The sequence below is a fragment of the Frankliniella occidentalis genome, unplaced genomic scaffold (assembly GCF_000697945.3).
Source record: "Frankliniella occidentalis isolate FOCC.00 unplaced genomic scaffold, Focc_3.1 Scaffold13, whole genome shotgun sequence".
Classification (NCBI taxonomy): Eukaryota; Metazoa; Arthropoda; class Insecta; order Thysanoptera; family Thripidae; genus Frankliniella; species Frankliniella occidentalis.
In genome coordinates, this window is record NW_026267143.1 from 1493460 (window position 1) to 1509456 (window position 15997).

At 49.5% G+C, this 15997-nt stretch overlaps 2 protein-coding genes across 4 annotated transcripts in view; one reads left to right on the plus strand and one right to left on the minus strand.

Moving 5' to 3' along the window:
• Positions 1-15997, plus strand: part of LOC113217604 (cholinesterase) — a 26918-nt gene that overhangs the window by 2164 nt on the left and 8757 nt on the right. For both annotated transcript variants that reach the window (XM_026437565.2, XM_026437564.2), the window contains exon 2: positions 11386-11658. In XM_026437565.2, the coding sequence (XP_026293350.1) occupies positions 11386-11658 (273 nt within the window). The remainder of the gene's footprint in view (positions 1-11385; positions 11659-15997) is intronic.
• LOC113217605 (fatty acyl-CoA reductase 1-like) lies at positions 1020-8637 on the minus strand. Of its 2 annotated transcripts, none has more exons than XM_052263631.1 (8): positions 8411-8637; positions 5345-5650; positions 4256-4656; positions 4009-4118; positions 3340-3544; positions 2736-3002; positions 1714-1980; positions 1020-1585 (listed from the first exon to the last, which is right to left on the minus strand). In XM_052263631.1, the coding sequence occupies exons 2-8, from the start codon at positions 5606-5608 to the stop codon at positions 1504-1506; spliced, it is 1596 nt and encodes a 531-aa protein (XP_052119591.1). In that variant the 5' UTR covers positions 5609-5650; positions 8411-8637; the 3' UTR covers positions 1020-1503. The 2 variants fall into 2 exon arrangements, with proteins under 2 accessions (XP_052119591.1, XP_052119590.1); XM_052263630.1 differs by lacking the exon at positions 8411-8637 and adding an exon at positions 5734-6661.

Genomic DNA, 15997 nt, shown 5'->3' on the forward strand with positions numbered 1-15997 from the left:
ATGGCGGTTGCCGATAGGAGTGCATGCTTCGCAAATGGGTCTTGCACACACCCTCTGTACCTTGCTCAACCAGCAGGACTCAAGTTTCGCCTGGCGGCCCGCGCCCCGCGCAGTGCCCACCGGCTGAGCGGGTTGCCTACCCCGAGCACGCAAATCCGCGATAAAAAACAGACAAACTTGAGAAACACCCAGAAACTTTAAGTAGGCAAAATAACAACCCAAAGGAAGGGTGCGATCGGGCTTCTCATTTTCTCTCAGACCCGCCGTGTAGCCATCGGTTCCTGAGCCCGGCCCGGCCCGCTTCGCCCATCGGGAGTCCCTTTTGCTATATGCACCTTTATGACTTGGCTTGGCTCATGGCGCTGCCCCTGGCGGACGGGACGACACGCTCGCCTCGCCACCCTGCTTACCTGTGCCGCCTGCCGTCCGCCTGCTCCCCACCCGTCTGCGCCGTCTGCTCGCCCGCCGCTCGCTACCCACCTGTCTACTCGCTACCTGTCTCTGTCGCTCGCCGCGCCCGCAGCCGCAGCGCCGTGCGTGGGAGCGAGACGACACCGGGGGGGGGGGGGGGGGGGGCAGGCGGTGATGGGAAGATAGAGGGAATTCATAAAAATTGGTCGAAGAATGAGATCAAAATAGACCAAAACTGATTGGTTGGTTACTCGGAAATGATCGAAAGTTCATCAAACTTTTAAACATCGCCGATTTTCCACACGACAAAGACGAGTAGTAAAACTCGTTTGCTTCCTGGCTTCAGTTTGCTGCAGTCGCAACAATAATTTTTACGGAATGCATTTTTTCCCTGTTTGTGATGCGTGGCGTGTGCGTGCCGCCGAGTCACGCTCTACAGCCCGCGCTGCGCGAACATTACTCTGTTGAGAGAACAGCGGAAACTGTATTTTTATTTCCGTCCATGAAACATGGATAGCAGCTTTGTTTTTCCAGTGATAATGTGCGCGACAAAAGTCAAACTGAAAGGTGTGTCAAGGGGGCATTTATCTGTAGAAGAACAAATCAACTCAAGCTCAGCGTTTCCTTTTTTAAAAAACAAATCATTATATTTAAAACAGCTTGCACAGGGTGCATTGGTGAGACAAATTGAGGCTCTCGCTCCGTCACTGTAAAATGGGTTGGCGTCCAGTAAAAGAACGCCAAAATTTGGCGTCTTTTAGGATTTGGCGTCATAGGACGCCAAAATTTGGCGTCATAAGACGCCAATGTTTTGGCGTCAAAAGACGCCAACCCATCTACAGTGGTATCCTTGTCAGTTTCATTTCTATGTAAATTGGATTTTTTCTGAGGGATTTTCTGAAAACTAAAATACGATGATCTTGTTAACGAATTGTGATAGTCCTTATAGGATGAAAGAAACCCTCAGATAGAAATAAAACAGACAAGGATAAACGTACAGTAGTGACATAAGTATAAAGATAAACGTATGATATTATAATAATAAATACTTGCATCTTGCTTGGTCGGCGGTCGGAGAACGGAAGTTAGAAATTATGAAGGCACCAAGCTGTACGCTGCTATTCCGGCGATAGCAGCCATTGTTCCGTGGTATAATTTCATAGCCATCTTAATCCTAAATAAAATCATTTTAAAAAGTTGGTTACTGTCCCTTAGTCTTAGTTACTAGCTCCAATCTAGAGTCATTATTATTTCTTTTGCGATGAAACAAACTATGGTCGGCGGATCGTGGAGATTACTTACTTTGGAATATCCTTGAGGTTTTTGGGTGAAATATCCTCCTTCATCGCGTACATTAGTACGCCCTTTATCGTGTTGGAGGCCCAGTCGCATAAGTTTTCTATATTGTCTCTACCGCTGAAGTATGCCAGGGTGCAGTACGCATCCTCATCCTTGGGATGCATGAGGGTCTGTATGTACTCCTGGTTCTCCGATGTGAAATTGAATTCCTTCGAAAACTGTTTCAACGTTTCGAGGCCCACTGCCAAGCTGCGGTATGCCTTCATCGCCCTGGATCAAAAAGTAGTATTCAAATGCAAAGAACGGGATTGCTTAAAAAAATAAAAAATAACACTGTAAATAAAATTCGGAATTTTCCAAAAGAATTCTGTCCAAATAGTTTGGAAACACGATTCTCCAAAAAAATTCCAGTCCTTTTATTAGGAATTTCCGAACAATTTGGAAAACAAAAAAGGAACCATCTTACACTAGATCTAAGTTTCGTAACAACAAAAATGACAATTTGCAAATATAATTAGAAATGTTGGTCGAAGGACAATTTGAAAATATAATAAGAAATGTTGGTCGAAGGTTTCTAAAAATTTTCCAAAGAGTGTGGAATTTTCAAAATGGTTTGGAAAATTGTGTTTCCAAAACTGTTTGGATTTCAATTTTTCCAAACTGTTCGGTGTTGTGCAAATTGTCTAGTTAATTGTTTGGAAATTTCCATGGATTTCCATTGTTGCAACAAAACCTTTTACAGTGAGGAAAGAATTGTTCCAAACACTGGAAAAACTAATGTTACCGAGCGGTAACGTTTAATCATGTGACCAAGCCCGGTAACGTTTCCTGATGCAATAACCTACCCCATGCAAAAGGATAGGGCCATCACATATTGGTTGCATCACCAAACGTTACCTGGTTTGGTTGCGTCAAGAAACGTTACCTCGGTAACATTAGTTTTTCCAGTGAAACCTTGAGTGAAACACTAACTAAACTTGAGGAAGCATGTGTCAAAGCTTCGGCGTGCGTTTCTCTACACTCACCTCCGTTTTTTGCCAGTGAGTGTTGCGGCCAGGTCGAGTACCGTGCCGTACAGGATGTGGTGGTACCAGTGCTCCACCAGGTACACGAAGTAGTTGTTCCGCAGGGTGTACTTGGTGTCACGGATCATCCCAGTGCAGGCGATTTTTGTGGAGAGCTCTTGTGTGACCCACTCCATGTCCGTGTACGAGCACCCCACCTTCCCCACGGTGGCGTGCACGACTTCCACGCCCTTGGCCTTGGGGGCACTGCCATCGGCGGGAGGCGCCCTGCCAGTGCGGATAAGTTAAAGTCAGATTCGATGCCTTCCGCAAGAAAGTACTCATCCTACCCCTCACCTCCCTGTTCCATAATCATGGAGACCGTGGTAACACCGTGGAGAACGGAAGGAAAACCTCGTGTGACACTCCTTAGCAACCAATGCTCAATTAAGACACTTCAATTCGCCGGCAATCTTACTTCAAAAACGAAATTTTGACAATTTCATGTCAATTTGATATAATTTTGATTGATAATTGCTCGCTGGGCTTATGGGATCCCGTTTTGGTCGGTTTTGGTCGTTGCCTATGGTGTCCTTAATACATTCTCTGGAGTGGGACCACGTACCTAACGCTGTAGCTGAGGCCGCGCGCCCAGGAGGCCAGGATGGTGATCTTGGTGACCACGTCGCCGGGCACGCTGTCGAACGCTACATCCTTGTACGGGGAGTACGACACGCGGATCAGTCCCTTCCAGGCGGCCGCCCAGAAGGCGCCCAGGCCGTACAGGTTGTCGATCCAGCCGGGAATGGGGTCCTTGAACGTGGGCATGACTGCGAGGGGCGAGGAGATGTTCGTTAGCGACCATGTTCACAGGCAGGGCATGACTGCGAGGGGCGAGGAGATGTTCGTTAGCGACCATGTTCACAGGCACACAGGCCATATAGCCTTGCTAAAGCGATATGCCGAATCCCTCGCGAAATTGCGAAGCAACGCTTTGTATTTACAAAGCAATCGCAATTGCGAAGAATGTACCAGGTGGCTGATTCACGCCGCGCACTTCTGGCGGTAGTTATGCTGTACTGCATGCACGGGTTCGGGCGGGTTATTGCCTATTCGCTCGGCTCCTAAGGCGCCGTGGACAGGGGCGATAGGCAAGCCCGCCCGCACTCGTGCATGCGGTACAGTCTACCTACAGAAGTGCGCGGCGTGAATCAGCCACCTGGTAAGGTTTGCTTTGCAAGGTTTGAACTCCCGCGACCCGTCAGCAGCCTGTACAGTACGGTACAGCACTCACCGATGGACGGCCGCACGATGACGACGGGCAGCTCGTCGGCGACCTCGTTGATCAGCACCTCGGCCAGGGCCTTGGTGAAGGTGTACGAGTTGGGCTGGAAGTCGCGGAGCCTAGGCAGACACGCACACAAAGTTCAAAACCAGCTGACGGCAGCGGGACAACAAACTTGTTAAATGGAAATTAAAACCACGGCGATAAGACAAAATCGACTCGATAGCACAGACGCCCTGATTGCGTGCTAACTCACTTGGGGCCCAGGCAGTCCATGGCCCACAGGCTGCCGGCGTCCATCTCCTCCGCCATGCGGATGACGCTCCTCCAGTCCAGGTGCGTGGGGTACACCTGCTCCCGCTCGGGGTCCTGGTTCACGTTGGTGTAGGCCGTGGACACGTGCACCAGGGAGGCGAGGCGCATGCCCCGGGCCAGCGCCACCACCTCGCGCGTGCTGCGCACGTTGGTGAACACGGCCTTCTGGAAGGGGTCGTCGAAGCGCACCGAGGCCGCGATGTGGAACACGACGGACACCTCCTTGCGCAGCAGGTCCTGGTGCTCGCGGCTCAGCCCGAGGCCCAGCTCGGTGATGTCCCCCGGGAGCACGACCAGCTTGGAGAGCGCGCCGGGCCGCTCGGCACGGAGCCTGTCGTATAGCTGAAACAAAACGGACAGGGATTTTAGTTTTCCGGTTCCGTGAAGACTTTTTCGAGACTTTTTAAATATTTGAATGTTTCTATTTTTTTCTGGAAAACTTTTGTTTTTCGGAAAACTGTGCCAGACAGCAGTGTGTTGGACCGCCACGAAACGTTGGTCGCACACTAGCACTAGCTCCGGAGCGCAGCCAGCATGAAACCGTATGACATCAGTTTGTCATCTCGCCGATGACGAACGGACGCCAATCGGATGACAAACTGATGTCAATCCGATGATGAAATTTGATGACATACTGATGACAAGCAGATGACAAAACGAAAATCGGCGTTTCGTCATCAATATGTGTCATCAGTATGTCAACAGTTTATTAACCGTTTGTCATCGACGAATTACAAACGGATGACAAATCGCAAACGACATCAGTTTGTCATCAGTACGTCATTCAAATTTCATCATCTTATTTTCATCATTTTGTCATCCGTTTGTCCTCGGTGAGATGACAAACTGTTGACAAAATGGTGCCATACGTTTCCATATGCGGGAGGGGGGAGGGTACGGTCACGGACGGACTGACGTGCCTACCCGAGGCACGGGTGATTCAGTTATTCACGTAAACTAAAGACGTCTGAACCCTTTCTTGAACTTGAGCATGCGGCTCTGAACGAACGCTCACTCCTCACACACTCACGGGCACGTCGAGCAGCCCTTGCAGCCTGTCCTGGGGGGCCGTGCCCTTCTTGGCCCTCATCACGAGGTAGATCGTGCCGATGTCCGGGCACGTCCGCAGCAGCTGCTCGATGACCATGCGGCCCACGAAGCCGGAGCCGCCCGTGATGAAGACGTTGCGGCCCTTGTAGAAGTCGGCCACGGACGGCTTCTTGAGGCGCTCCGCGATCCTCTTCCTCCGCTCCTCGCGGATGGCGTCGCGGACCCGGTGGAGGGACGCCGCCATCTCGCCGCCGGTCGTCGGCGTCGTGGTTGATCTCTGGAAAAACTGGGCACGGCGTTATTGTGAGCCGGTGCGCGTACGGCGGCGTCCTGGGTGTCGGCCCGCGCTGCGCCGAGCGCTGCACTCACCATGGTGTGCCGCCGCTGTTCGCCACCAGAGCTGCGCTGACCCTGCCCGTCCCGGCGCCCTGCCCTGGGGCTTTATACCGACGCATCGGCCAGGTCCCGTCCCCGCGGACACCCTCCCCGCGCATTATACAGGCACGTGATTTGTTGCATTGCGAAAGTATCGTCAGAGGACAGAACATGCCGACAATCGAGTGACGTCCGACCGCGTGTGACTATACAGGGTGGCCAATGGCCCTCAGACCCACAGACCCCGGGTTGTTGCGCTGTTGAAAAGGTTGCTGTGATTTCACGAAAATTCATCTTCACTCTACATGGGAAAGGACGATTTTTTGTCCAGCGAGGATGCGTTCGTAAGCACATATCAAATAGATTCAAATTTGTCTCTAAACTAGACACAAAAAAAGATAATTGTACTGTTAGTACGTTTTTGTGCACATCTCAAACGGATGAAAATTTGAACCGAGTAATGGCACTGAAAACGCTAGAGTCAGATATCTCGCTCTCTGGAGAGCGAGATCAGCACGGAAAAAAAAGACATCTGTCCCAGCGAGTGGACGTTTAAATTTGTTGCTTGTTCGCAACAAATTTGTTACAAAGGAAGGAACAAATTTCATAAGGAACATTTTGTCCCTTCTAATGACACAATTTGTCTATAAAATGACACGTTTTTGTCCATAGATCTCTTGTCGGCGGCTATGGACAAACATTTTGGTGCTAGATTAAGGTACAAAAAAAAGTTCCTTCACATTCAGAGTGTATGGACAATTATTAAAGTTCTTTCAGACTTAGTGTGATTCAGAGAAAACCCATCATCGAAAGGTAGCAATCTCTCGGCATCTTCGGGCATTTTCCCCCCCTTTACTGTAAATGGGTTGGCGTCTTTTGACGCCAAAACATAGGTGTCTTATGACGCCAAATTCTGGCGTCTTATGCGACGCCAATAAATTTTGGCGTCCGACACCAAATCCTAAAAGACGCCAAAATTTGGCGTTCTTTTACTGGACGCCAAGAATTGGCGTTTTATGACGCCAACATTTGGCGTTCTATAGAGGACGCCAATATTTTGGCGTCATAAGACGCCAACCCATTACAGTGATTATGTAGGCAATGCTAATGTGCCCCTGCCGGCCCCTGCCCTGCGGTAATGTGTAATGTAGATCTCTATTACACCTTAACCAGCGGCCCCCTGTGCCCTTGTACCCTGTACAGCAAAAATAGCTCGGCCACTTCCACGTGCCTCTGATGGCATTCAAATTGGAGGGGTGTTGTCCTGTACTTTACCACAACATTAACATTGCCAATTGCTCGCCAATGCGACCCTTTCCTGCACGTGATAGACCCGTACGTGATAGACGCGCCAGTGCTATTCGAGTTAAATCGGAGAAGACCGCGTCATGAGTCAATCGCGTCTTTATTTGCCCTCGCTGCTCAAACCAGATTAGGGGGCGTTCAGAAACCACGTGGACTTTATGGGGGATCCAAATATTATGGAGTCCTAACAGGATCAGGACGGTCATTGGAGCCCATGGGGATACATAATATTCGTACCCCGGGGTACAAACATCAGGCGATCTTCTTAGACTCGAATGAACGTCCTGATCCTTTCGGATCTCTATAATATTTAGACCCCCCCCCCTAAAGTCCACGTGGCTTCTGAACGGCCCCTTATGTGCTGCTGCCATTAGGAGCTTATTGACGTGCGTCACCTCGACACGTAAAAGATAAAAATTAACTGCAAGAACCGAAATAACAGTTGTAACATAGTTAGCATAACGGAAGGGTTTTCTAGGAAAACAAAAGTCATAAAAACCCCTTATGTAGTAATTAGTCCCAACAAACGCATTCGTTATCCTAGGAACGCGTTAGTCGTCACAACAGTTGTTATGGCAGAAAATTATTCCCACATACAATAAACGAGTTTTTGTACACTAAATGTATTTGTACATTTATGTGCAAATGTTAACGTTCACTTAAACCTACGTTTTGTTTTGGACGACTTTGTGCTCAAATCGGCTCAAATATGTATGATTTCGTCTAAATAAATGCACAAATGTGTTCACATCAACGCAGGAATGTGTGCAAAAAATTTGATTGCTAAGATCCTTGCGAATAAAAGATATATACAGGTATTGTGCTTTGCCTATATTTACATATACTATGGAAACTTGCCGAAGATTATCGTAGATTGCCATGGTGGGTGTACATCAGATTGCCGGAGTTCACTCTTAGAAAAACCTACAGGCAATGTCTACAGACAGTGTGCCCTGACAATTTGTTACCGCGTCCGCGACTGTAATTTTGGATTACGGTACACCGTACAGGATGTACCGTAACTTCGTCAACCGTCTTTTTGGTCAATACAGCACTTGACTTCGAGACTGAAGTACGGTCCATATCTTTACGGTCTGGCCCGTAGATAAAATATACAGGACGGACCGTATGCAAAGAATACTTCCTTACAGCATTTTCAACAGTGTTGTGGCCCCCTAGAGGTAGCGTTTAAACTTTGATACTGTACGACACTTGAGTTTCCAGACTACGTTCGATGTGGTGACAACATCTATTTTTCCCCTTTAAAATAATTCAAAATTTGATACGTTCAAACGTACGCTAATTCCCTCCCATGGGCTGTCACCGTTCATCTGATATTGAGTTCAGCCCTGCTTAAAATACGCACCCCAGTCGAAGTTCACGCCACATCGCCGTACGATGCAGACGTCCTCCGAAAACTATGGAACACGTGCCGTGCACAACAAAGGCGAGCTCGTCGTAGCACATTTTGGACCACCTGTAAAATGGGTGTGTGGACTTCAAGAGACGGCCCCGAAATGAGGGCTTAGCGGTGGCCCAGCGGCCGGTTCAGGTGTAGGTAGCCGAGTCGGCCTGCATACTGCAATCGCCGCGCCCCTGCCGCGCCGGCCACGGTGCGAATCACGCTGGGCGGGGGACGCGTCGAGTACATAGCATCGGACCTTACCGAGCTCGCAACGCGTACAAAGACATTGACTTGGTGATACCCGCGCGCCCTTTCTTTGCTGTCGCCGCGAGTTTAAAAGTCTACGAAGCATTGCCTTGTATTACAAAAGATTTTCTGTTGTAAGCTACGTAGAAAACAGAAGCATTGTATTACAAGGAACCGGCTTCGTAGCTTCGTAATACTATGCAATGCTTAGTAATTATAAAGAAATCAGATTATTTGTAAGCTTACAAATAAAAATGCTTTGAAAGATTTTAACAGTGGGTAGTGCGGTGTACGCCGGCCCCTGTGGCCCGAGGAAGTGCGCAACACTTTGGCGCGCGTGGCCACAGATGGGATTTCTCTGGCGAAGTGTATCAAACACGCGGCGATTGGCTCCATGTCCCCCCCCCCCCCCCCACGCAAGTCTAACGCAACGCCAGTGGCGGGAAGCGGCTGGGCACGGCGTGGCTCGTGGTCATGACAATCCTGGTCTCGTTCCCCGGGGAGAAAGGGACCTCAGTCCGCGACCGTTTGCGTTTGGACATGATGGGAGCCGTGTACACCATGTTAGGGCGAGGCACTCGAAATGGGAGACTCACACCTGCAGGCACATGGGAGCCTAACCTTAATTCTATTTCCCCGGTGCGGGAAAATAAAAATGAACGCTCGTCGTGGGTTTCGCACACAACCTTCCACACTTATCCCTTGTGCATTTTGTTGAGATAAACATGCAAGATTTTACGCAGCCATTTAAGTATGTACAATTTTTATGCATAGTTATGTACAAATTGTACAGAACTATACACGAATTGAACATAATAATGCATGAAATTGTGCAGAAAATTATGGCTGCGTAAAATCTTGCGTGTTTATGTTCAAAAAAATGCATAAGGTTTTCGTGTGTTCATATAGCTTTTAACCGAGCTTTTACTGACTCAATCAGTTTGAAAATGCCTTAAAATTTAACAAAGATCATTTTATAATTTTACGTTAGCAATTTTCACGCATTTGCTTTGCTCCACTATAAATTTTATACAAGCATGCTGGACAACATTACACCTAGTGGTTGCCAGTGTCCTTGTGGCGTCCTGCACTGGCTGCACTTGTGCCGCGCTTGTGCACGAGTGCAGCTCGCCCCGCCGCCCGCCGCCCGCCGCCCCTCGCCTGTGCAGCTTCTTGTACGCCGGGCGCTGGCACCTTTGTCCCTGGCCTCCATTCTCTAGTTCTCCGGGACCACTGCTGGAACATGCTGGCTGCCGTCCGCCGCTCCGATACAAGAGGATGGAAACTGTTTAGTTTGCCTCATTTTTAGCAGATGATACCTTAAAAACCTTTTGACTAAACATAAAGAATATAAAAGTAACTTTAAGGTGTCAGCTAGCTTTTACTCTCGCTCTCGGTAAGGACAGAGAACCAAGCGCAGACCAGAAAATAATCTCTTTGGCGCTAGGGGAATCAGTGAAAAACAATCTATTTGGCGCTAGGGGGATCAGTGAGTGAGCGCCCGAGTGTCGCTTCAGCCCCTACTCTTACCCTGCCTAACAATACTAGGCACCGCTTCCCCCCGTCCCTTCACAACAATACTATCCGACGCCGGCCGCTCTGTCCGCGCCCGCGCTTTATCGCCGAAATTGCAAAAAAGAAGCAACCATAAACAAATGGCAGCTAAATATTAAATAAATAATGGAAATTAGAAAACAGACACCTATTCTTAAATTTGTATCATCTGCTTTCAAGATAGATTCTTGATTTAGATTCTTTCTGTTCATTTTTAGAACACGGTCAAAAAGTTTTGCTCAGATAGGTTGGCTAGGAAATGACTTATTTCTCCCCCGGGTCTCTCAGAGGTCACCCGCTGCTTTTCGGCAACAGGAGATAAGAATAATAAGCGTCGGATTTCTCCCGTCCATCCGATCCTCCCTCGCCTTGTCTCGGCGGGTCGGGCCGGGTCGGGCGCCACGCTCCCGCGGGTCGCTGGCGCTGCGCTGCGCTGCGCTGAGTCACTCGTTGCGGCGCCTGCCTGCGGCGGGTTCTGCCCGATTGGCTGCATCCGCCCGGCTCTAGCCGCGGCTCTAGCCGGTGTCCAGCAGCAGCTAGAGTGTCGGGCACTCGGTCAGGCTGGCCGTGGCCCTGGCGCTTCCTGGCTCACCGTGACTCACCGCGGGCGCGGGCCGCCGATAGAGGATAGGCAGACCTGTGATTCACTCGCACGCCGCACGCGGCGCGCCACGCCCACCCGCCCCGGCCGAGGGCCCGGCCGGCGGCAGGCCGTTGTCCACTGAGACACTGCTGGGCTGCACTTACTAGTAGTGGGTTCTGGCTGGACAACACCTCGTAGGCACACTGTCATGGCCCAGCAGTACTTGCACATGTCCACTTTTACGCTTTCGCAGGTCCCCGCGACTCATGTGACATGTGCCTTGTCCTCGGCCTGGTCTATGTTATGTTCAGTCAGAGGCGGATAGGCTTGATCTGTTGTATTTTAGTTTTTATCTTCGATGAGGTCTGACGAACCTGTACGAAATTCGACGAATGAAGTCCAACGAACTGTACTTAAACTTACTCTGTTAATGCATTGAAGTTCCCCCAGTCTATGAGGGTTTTCGTTGAACTGCACCCATGACCCCCAACCAAAGTTATTCAAAAACTTTGAAGTGTACAGTTTGTTTGACGCTTGTTTTTCTCTGTTCCAGGGCGGGCAGCTGCCGCTGCCGGGGGTGCTGGCGGGCTGGCGCGCGGACCTGCAGGGCAAGATGCGTCCCGACTCTCTGCAGCTGGAGCGCGACGTGTACGTGCAGACCACGTACGGCCAGGTGCAGGGCTTCAAGACGTACCTGTACGACAACCCCGACCCGCTGTCCGGCTACCGCCCCGGCATGACGCCCGTGGAGCGGGTGCAGGGCGTGGTCCACACCTTCCTGGGCGTCCCCTACGCCCAGCCGCCCATCAACGACGGCAGGTTCAAGGTAAAGGTGTATGGAGGGATTTTTTTCCCACAAAGAATTGGAAACGTTTACAGAAAAAAATGGGAAAAATTTGAAAAATTTCCAGAAAAGTTGAAAGAAAAATGAAACTTCTCAGAAAAAAAAAGAAGAGATTTCTAAAAAATTATTTTGGAAAATTACAAAGAACCGCTAAGTGTATGTAGAGGTGGAGCATGGGTCATCTAGTTGAGCGTCTTTCGCAAAGAGGCACGGGTTATATCTTTGTGCCCCCGTTTCTTTCTCGTTGAGATATTTCTCGCACAAGGTCACGCTGCCCGCTCTCCACAGTGAGTGAGTACATACTTAGCAGCACTGCGTAGCATGCCCGGGCATTCTGCAGCAAGCGGCGGGTTGCCTTCTCGCTCGGGGCGCACGCCCGGGGCTCTCCAGCTGCGTGCATTTGTTGTCCACATACCATTACCAGCCTAGTGTGCCAGGACGGACAGCCCTGCCAAACTCTAGCGTTTCTAGCTTTCTGGGGCTTTGTGCATCCAGCCCTGGCCTGGAGTGGGGGCCGGCTGGACTTGGGCGGCCCGGTGCGCAGAGGAGGGTCAACGCTCCCACCCCCCTCCCCACCCGTCACCCTACCTTGGCCCGTCCCGGCGGGGCGGTCCGGCCGCGTTCCGTTCCGTCCCCGTTCCGTTCCGTCCCGTTGTGCTGTAAAGTATTCAACTTTATGCGCCCCGGAACAACAATAACAATTAGAACGGCGCGCCGCTCTGTTGTGTGCGAATGTGCGAATAGGCTGTTTCAAAGGTGCGTGCCGAGTGTCTTAGCGACGTCTCTGTTCTTATGAACTTACAAGTGCGACGTGTAAAGAAAACCATGACAATTTTCGACTTGCGATTAATATTCGCATTGAGAATGAGATTGGCGTTACCCAAGAGGGGAGGGGGAGGGGGGAGGGATATTGATCCAGTGAAAGTGATAGATTAGAATTTCTGTAGTTTGAGACTTACAAAACAACAAAGTTCCGTCGAAAAATGAATCATGAAAGCAGATTCGAACACGCGCAAATTTGAGGCCAGTGTTTAACTTTGCCCGATACACTACAAACCCAGCAGAGTACCTAGTAAAAACAAGAAAGATAGTCGACTTGGAAGCACACACACAAACAGGCGTGTACTTGCCACACATGGGAGTGTGTGCTTACCGTAGTCCACACAAAGAACATTACCTAGGGATCATCCAGAAAGTTCGCCCGTCATTCGCCGTTACGCACCCTGCCTTCACAAGCTCTCATAACGCCTGGTAGGTAGGCAACATCTTGCCTGCAGGGCATTCGTGTACTGCGGGGTGGCCTAACCCGAGTCTCGCAGGCGCCGAGCTCGCGGACTTTACCGAACGAATCTGAGAAAAACGGACGTATAGTTTCTGGACGAGCCCGTCCATTCCTTCGAACGTCACCCGGAGGCTGCCGAGACGGTGACCTCGCGGCGCGGCGGCACGGGCCAAGGGTCGGACTGATGCGGGTGCCGAGGGAAGGGTTGCGGCCGGAGGGAAGGAACAAAGATGAGGGCCCCGCCTGCCTAATGACTGATGATGGACTGGACCCTTCCTGTTGCATGTGCCCTTTCCCCTATCATGTAAAGGGGATAGCAGCCACGTGGATTCGGTTTCGTCGGAGGCGGTTTCACTCCGAGATAACGCGTACAGACAGAGTACTCCGTATTACAGCGTATCGCGCGGTATAACGCCGGTATTATATGCAAATAATTGCAATTTTCAAGCCTATTTTGATATTTGATATTGGTATGTATTACGTTCATGCGTAATACCGTGTACCCAGGTTAGGTGTACGGGGTATCGCGTGAGGTAAACCCCCCTCGGCTTCCTCCCTGCAGGAGTATTGTGTTGTATTATTACAATTTGAAATTGAATAGTTACAATTTGAAATCGCAAAATTACAAAGCACTCTGTATCGACTTATTGGAATTCATTATTGGCGAGCAGAGAATAAACTGGTGGTAAATTCACAATGACATATTTTGTAAATAGAAAATACAAAATATGTTGTAAATAATTTACTAAGGTATTTTTCGCTGGGGTGGGGGCTCGGGTGGGGGCGGTGACTGTCATTGTGCGTATTTATATTTCCCCCCTTGCTCTTCCGACGCCACGCGCCATGTACTCCAGCTGGCCATGCGCCTCGCCTTATCGCTCGTCGTAGTGAGTGGGTCTGGCCATAAAGTGCAGGCTGCTGCATCCGGCTAATGATCTCCGTTCTCTTCCTCCCTCCCTGCCGGGTCCCTGCCGGGCCGAGGGCGGCGCACGCGACAGCTAATAAGAAGATGAGTCGCGCGGCGCGGGCGGCTCGCCGCGGCCGTGGCGTGGTGACGCGTCACGTGACGCGTTCGGAAGCGCAGCCTTAATGAGTGGCCCGGGTCAGGCCGGGTCGGGCCGGCGTGGGCGCGCCAGCACGAGCTGCCCACACACGAGAAAAAATAGCATCAGTCGCCAATGCTTAAGAGATTAGAGGGATTAGACAATCAAAATTAGCGATTCTCAGCTCTGGTATATCCGAACGCACCTGTCTGCAATATACTTAAATATATTAAAAGGGTGGACTTTGTGCCTTTAATGAACGGTGTTATGGTCATTTTAATAACTTATTTTAGAAACAAACACACGGAAATATTCAAAGGTATTAAAATTTAGAACCTTTGTAAGAGATGCCTTAAATGTGATGGTTTTTCCTCCAATTATGATCACAGTATGATTTTTAGAAAAATCCGGGGAGAGGGGAAGAGGGAGGCAATTATGGCTGAAATAATTAAGAGTTGTTGTTCGTGAAGTGCCCGCCGGGCGGGGGCAGTTCTTTCTCCCCTCATTCTCCTCATTGAGCTTAAGCATGATCCTAACTTTCGATATTTTGCGTTGTCAGCTACCTGCCGTACCGTCAATATCATGTCAGCCTTTATGTTAGTAAGGCTGTGGAACCCACTGTGAAAAATAGTTGTAGGTTTTACTACGGGAAAATTTTCCTTGAAGCAGACTGTTAAAAAAAGTCAAAACTTTACGAAGAATTTGGTGTGAAAAATGTTGCCACAACCCTTTGTGAAATCACAAGTCTTCTTCGTGGTCAAAAATTTATCAACATCAAAAGTTATTACGATTGGTTCACAACTATTTTTAAGTAAGATAGCAAAATGCACTATTTTTGAGCACAAAAGAAGTGTTGTGATTTCACAGTTGCTTCGTATCGTGAAAGTGTTGGAAAATCACAAAATATTTTTAGCAGCGCATGTCGTAAAATCACAATTCAAAATTGTAAAATTACAAGTATACACGTATCGACTTGTGGGCGAGAGCCTGTGAGACCCTGGGTAGGCCACCCTGCAGTACACGCATGCACTGCAGGCAAGATCTTGCCTACCTGCAAGGCGACATCAGAGCGTTCATTTTCGATGGCTGAACTTCGCAATTTCACAATGAAAATTGAACGACGGACCTACTTTCTGAATTATTCTATCACTATTAGGGTGTGTAAGTTATAAAAACCACAACTAAAAACGTGTTTCATAAAAAAAATAAGTTCAATGTCTTATTTGTTTCTTCAAGCAAGACATAAAATTACAGACAAACCCTGCAAAAATAAACGGGTGGCACCCGTCTGAAATAATTCTTGCAGAAATGACTGGGGTAAAAAGTCCAACATCTGTATAGCTCTTCTCGTAGGTCTCGCACAGGCAGTGGCTGCCGCGCTCACTGGAGCAGCTCAGCGCTTCCGCTGCGGTGCGGTGCAGCGCACGCCCGATGGGCACCACTAAGTGCGCCTCAATGCACCATGCTCCTGTCTTGTTCCCCTTCTGTTCCGCGCGGCGACTTGAGCACTGATAAACCAGGTGTGCAACTGCTCAACACTTGTAGGTGTACAAATCCAAGTTGAATACTTGCAGCAACTGTTCAACTCCGTAGTAGTACACTTGCAAGTGTTCAACTTGTGCACTTGTAATTGTGCAACTCCTCTGTTGAATAGCGTCCGATCTGTTGAAGTGTTCATTATTTATTTTCTGCGTTAACGTGCCTCGCCTTGAACGCGGGTCAGCGTCACTACCTGATAAAAAGTTCTTGGACGCACCGAGCAAGTCTGATGGTCTATCTGTAGTAGTTAGAGTACGAAATGTTGATGAGAAGGAGAGAGACAGGCAGGCCGGTCTCTTTTCCGTTCGCCCTGCCTCTTTTCCCTCCACTCTTCTTGTCGCTTGCTCTTTCTATCTTCCCACGCTACGCATTGCACTTCGGGGTCGGGTCGCCGCTGCGCACCGCACCCGCACTGCTATCCCGTTACTTACTGCCACCTATATGAGGGAAAGAGAGA

Bases quoted from the DNA above. Each gene is read 5' to 3' on its own strand.
- LOC113217605 (XM_052263630.1), bottom strand. The intron at 1,981-2,735 runs GTGAGTGTAGAG...TTTTTGATCCAG, and splicing joins CTCACTGGCAAAAAACGGAG to GGCGATGAAGGCATACCGCA. The intron at 1,586-1,713 runs GTAAGTAATCTC...GATTTTATTTAG, and splicing joins AACCTCAAGGATATTCCAAA to GATTAAGATGGCTATGAAAT.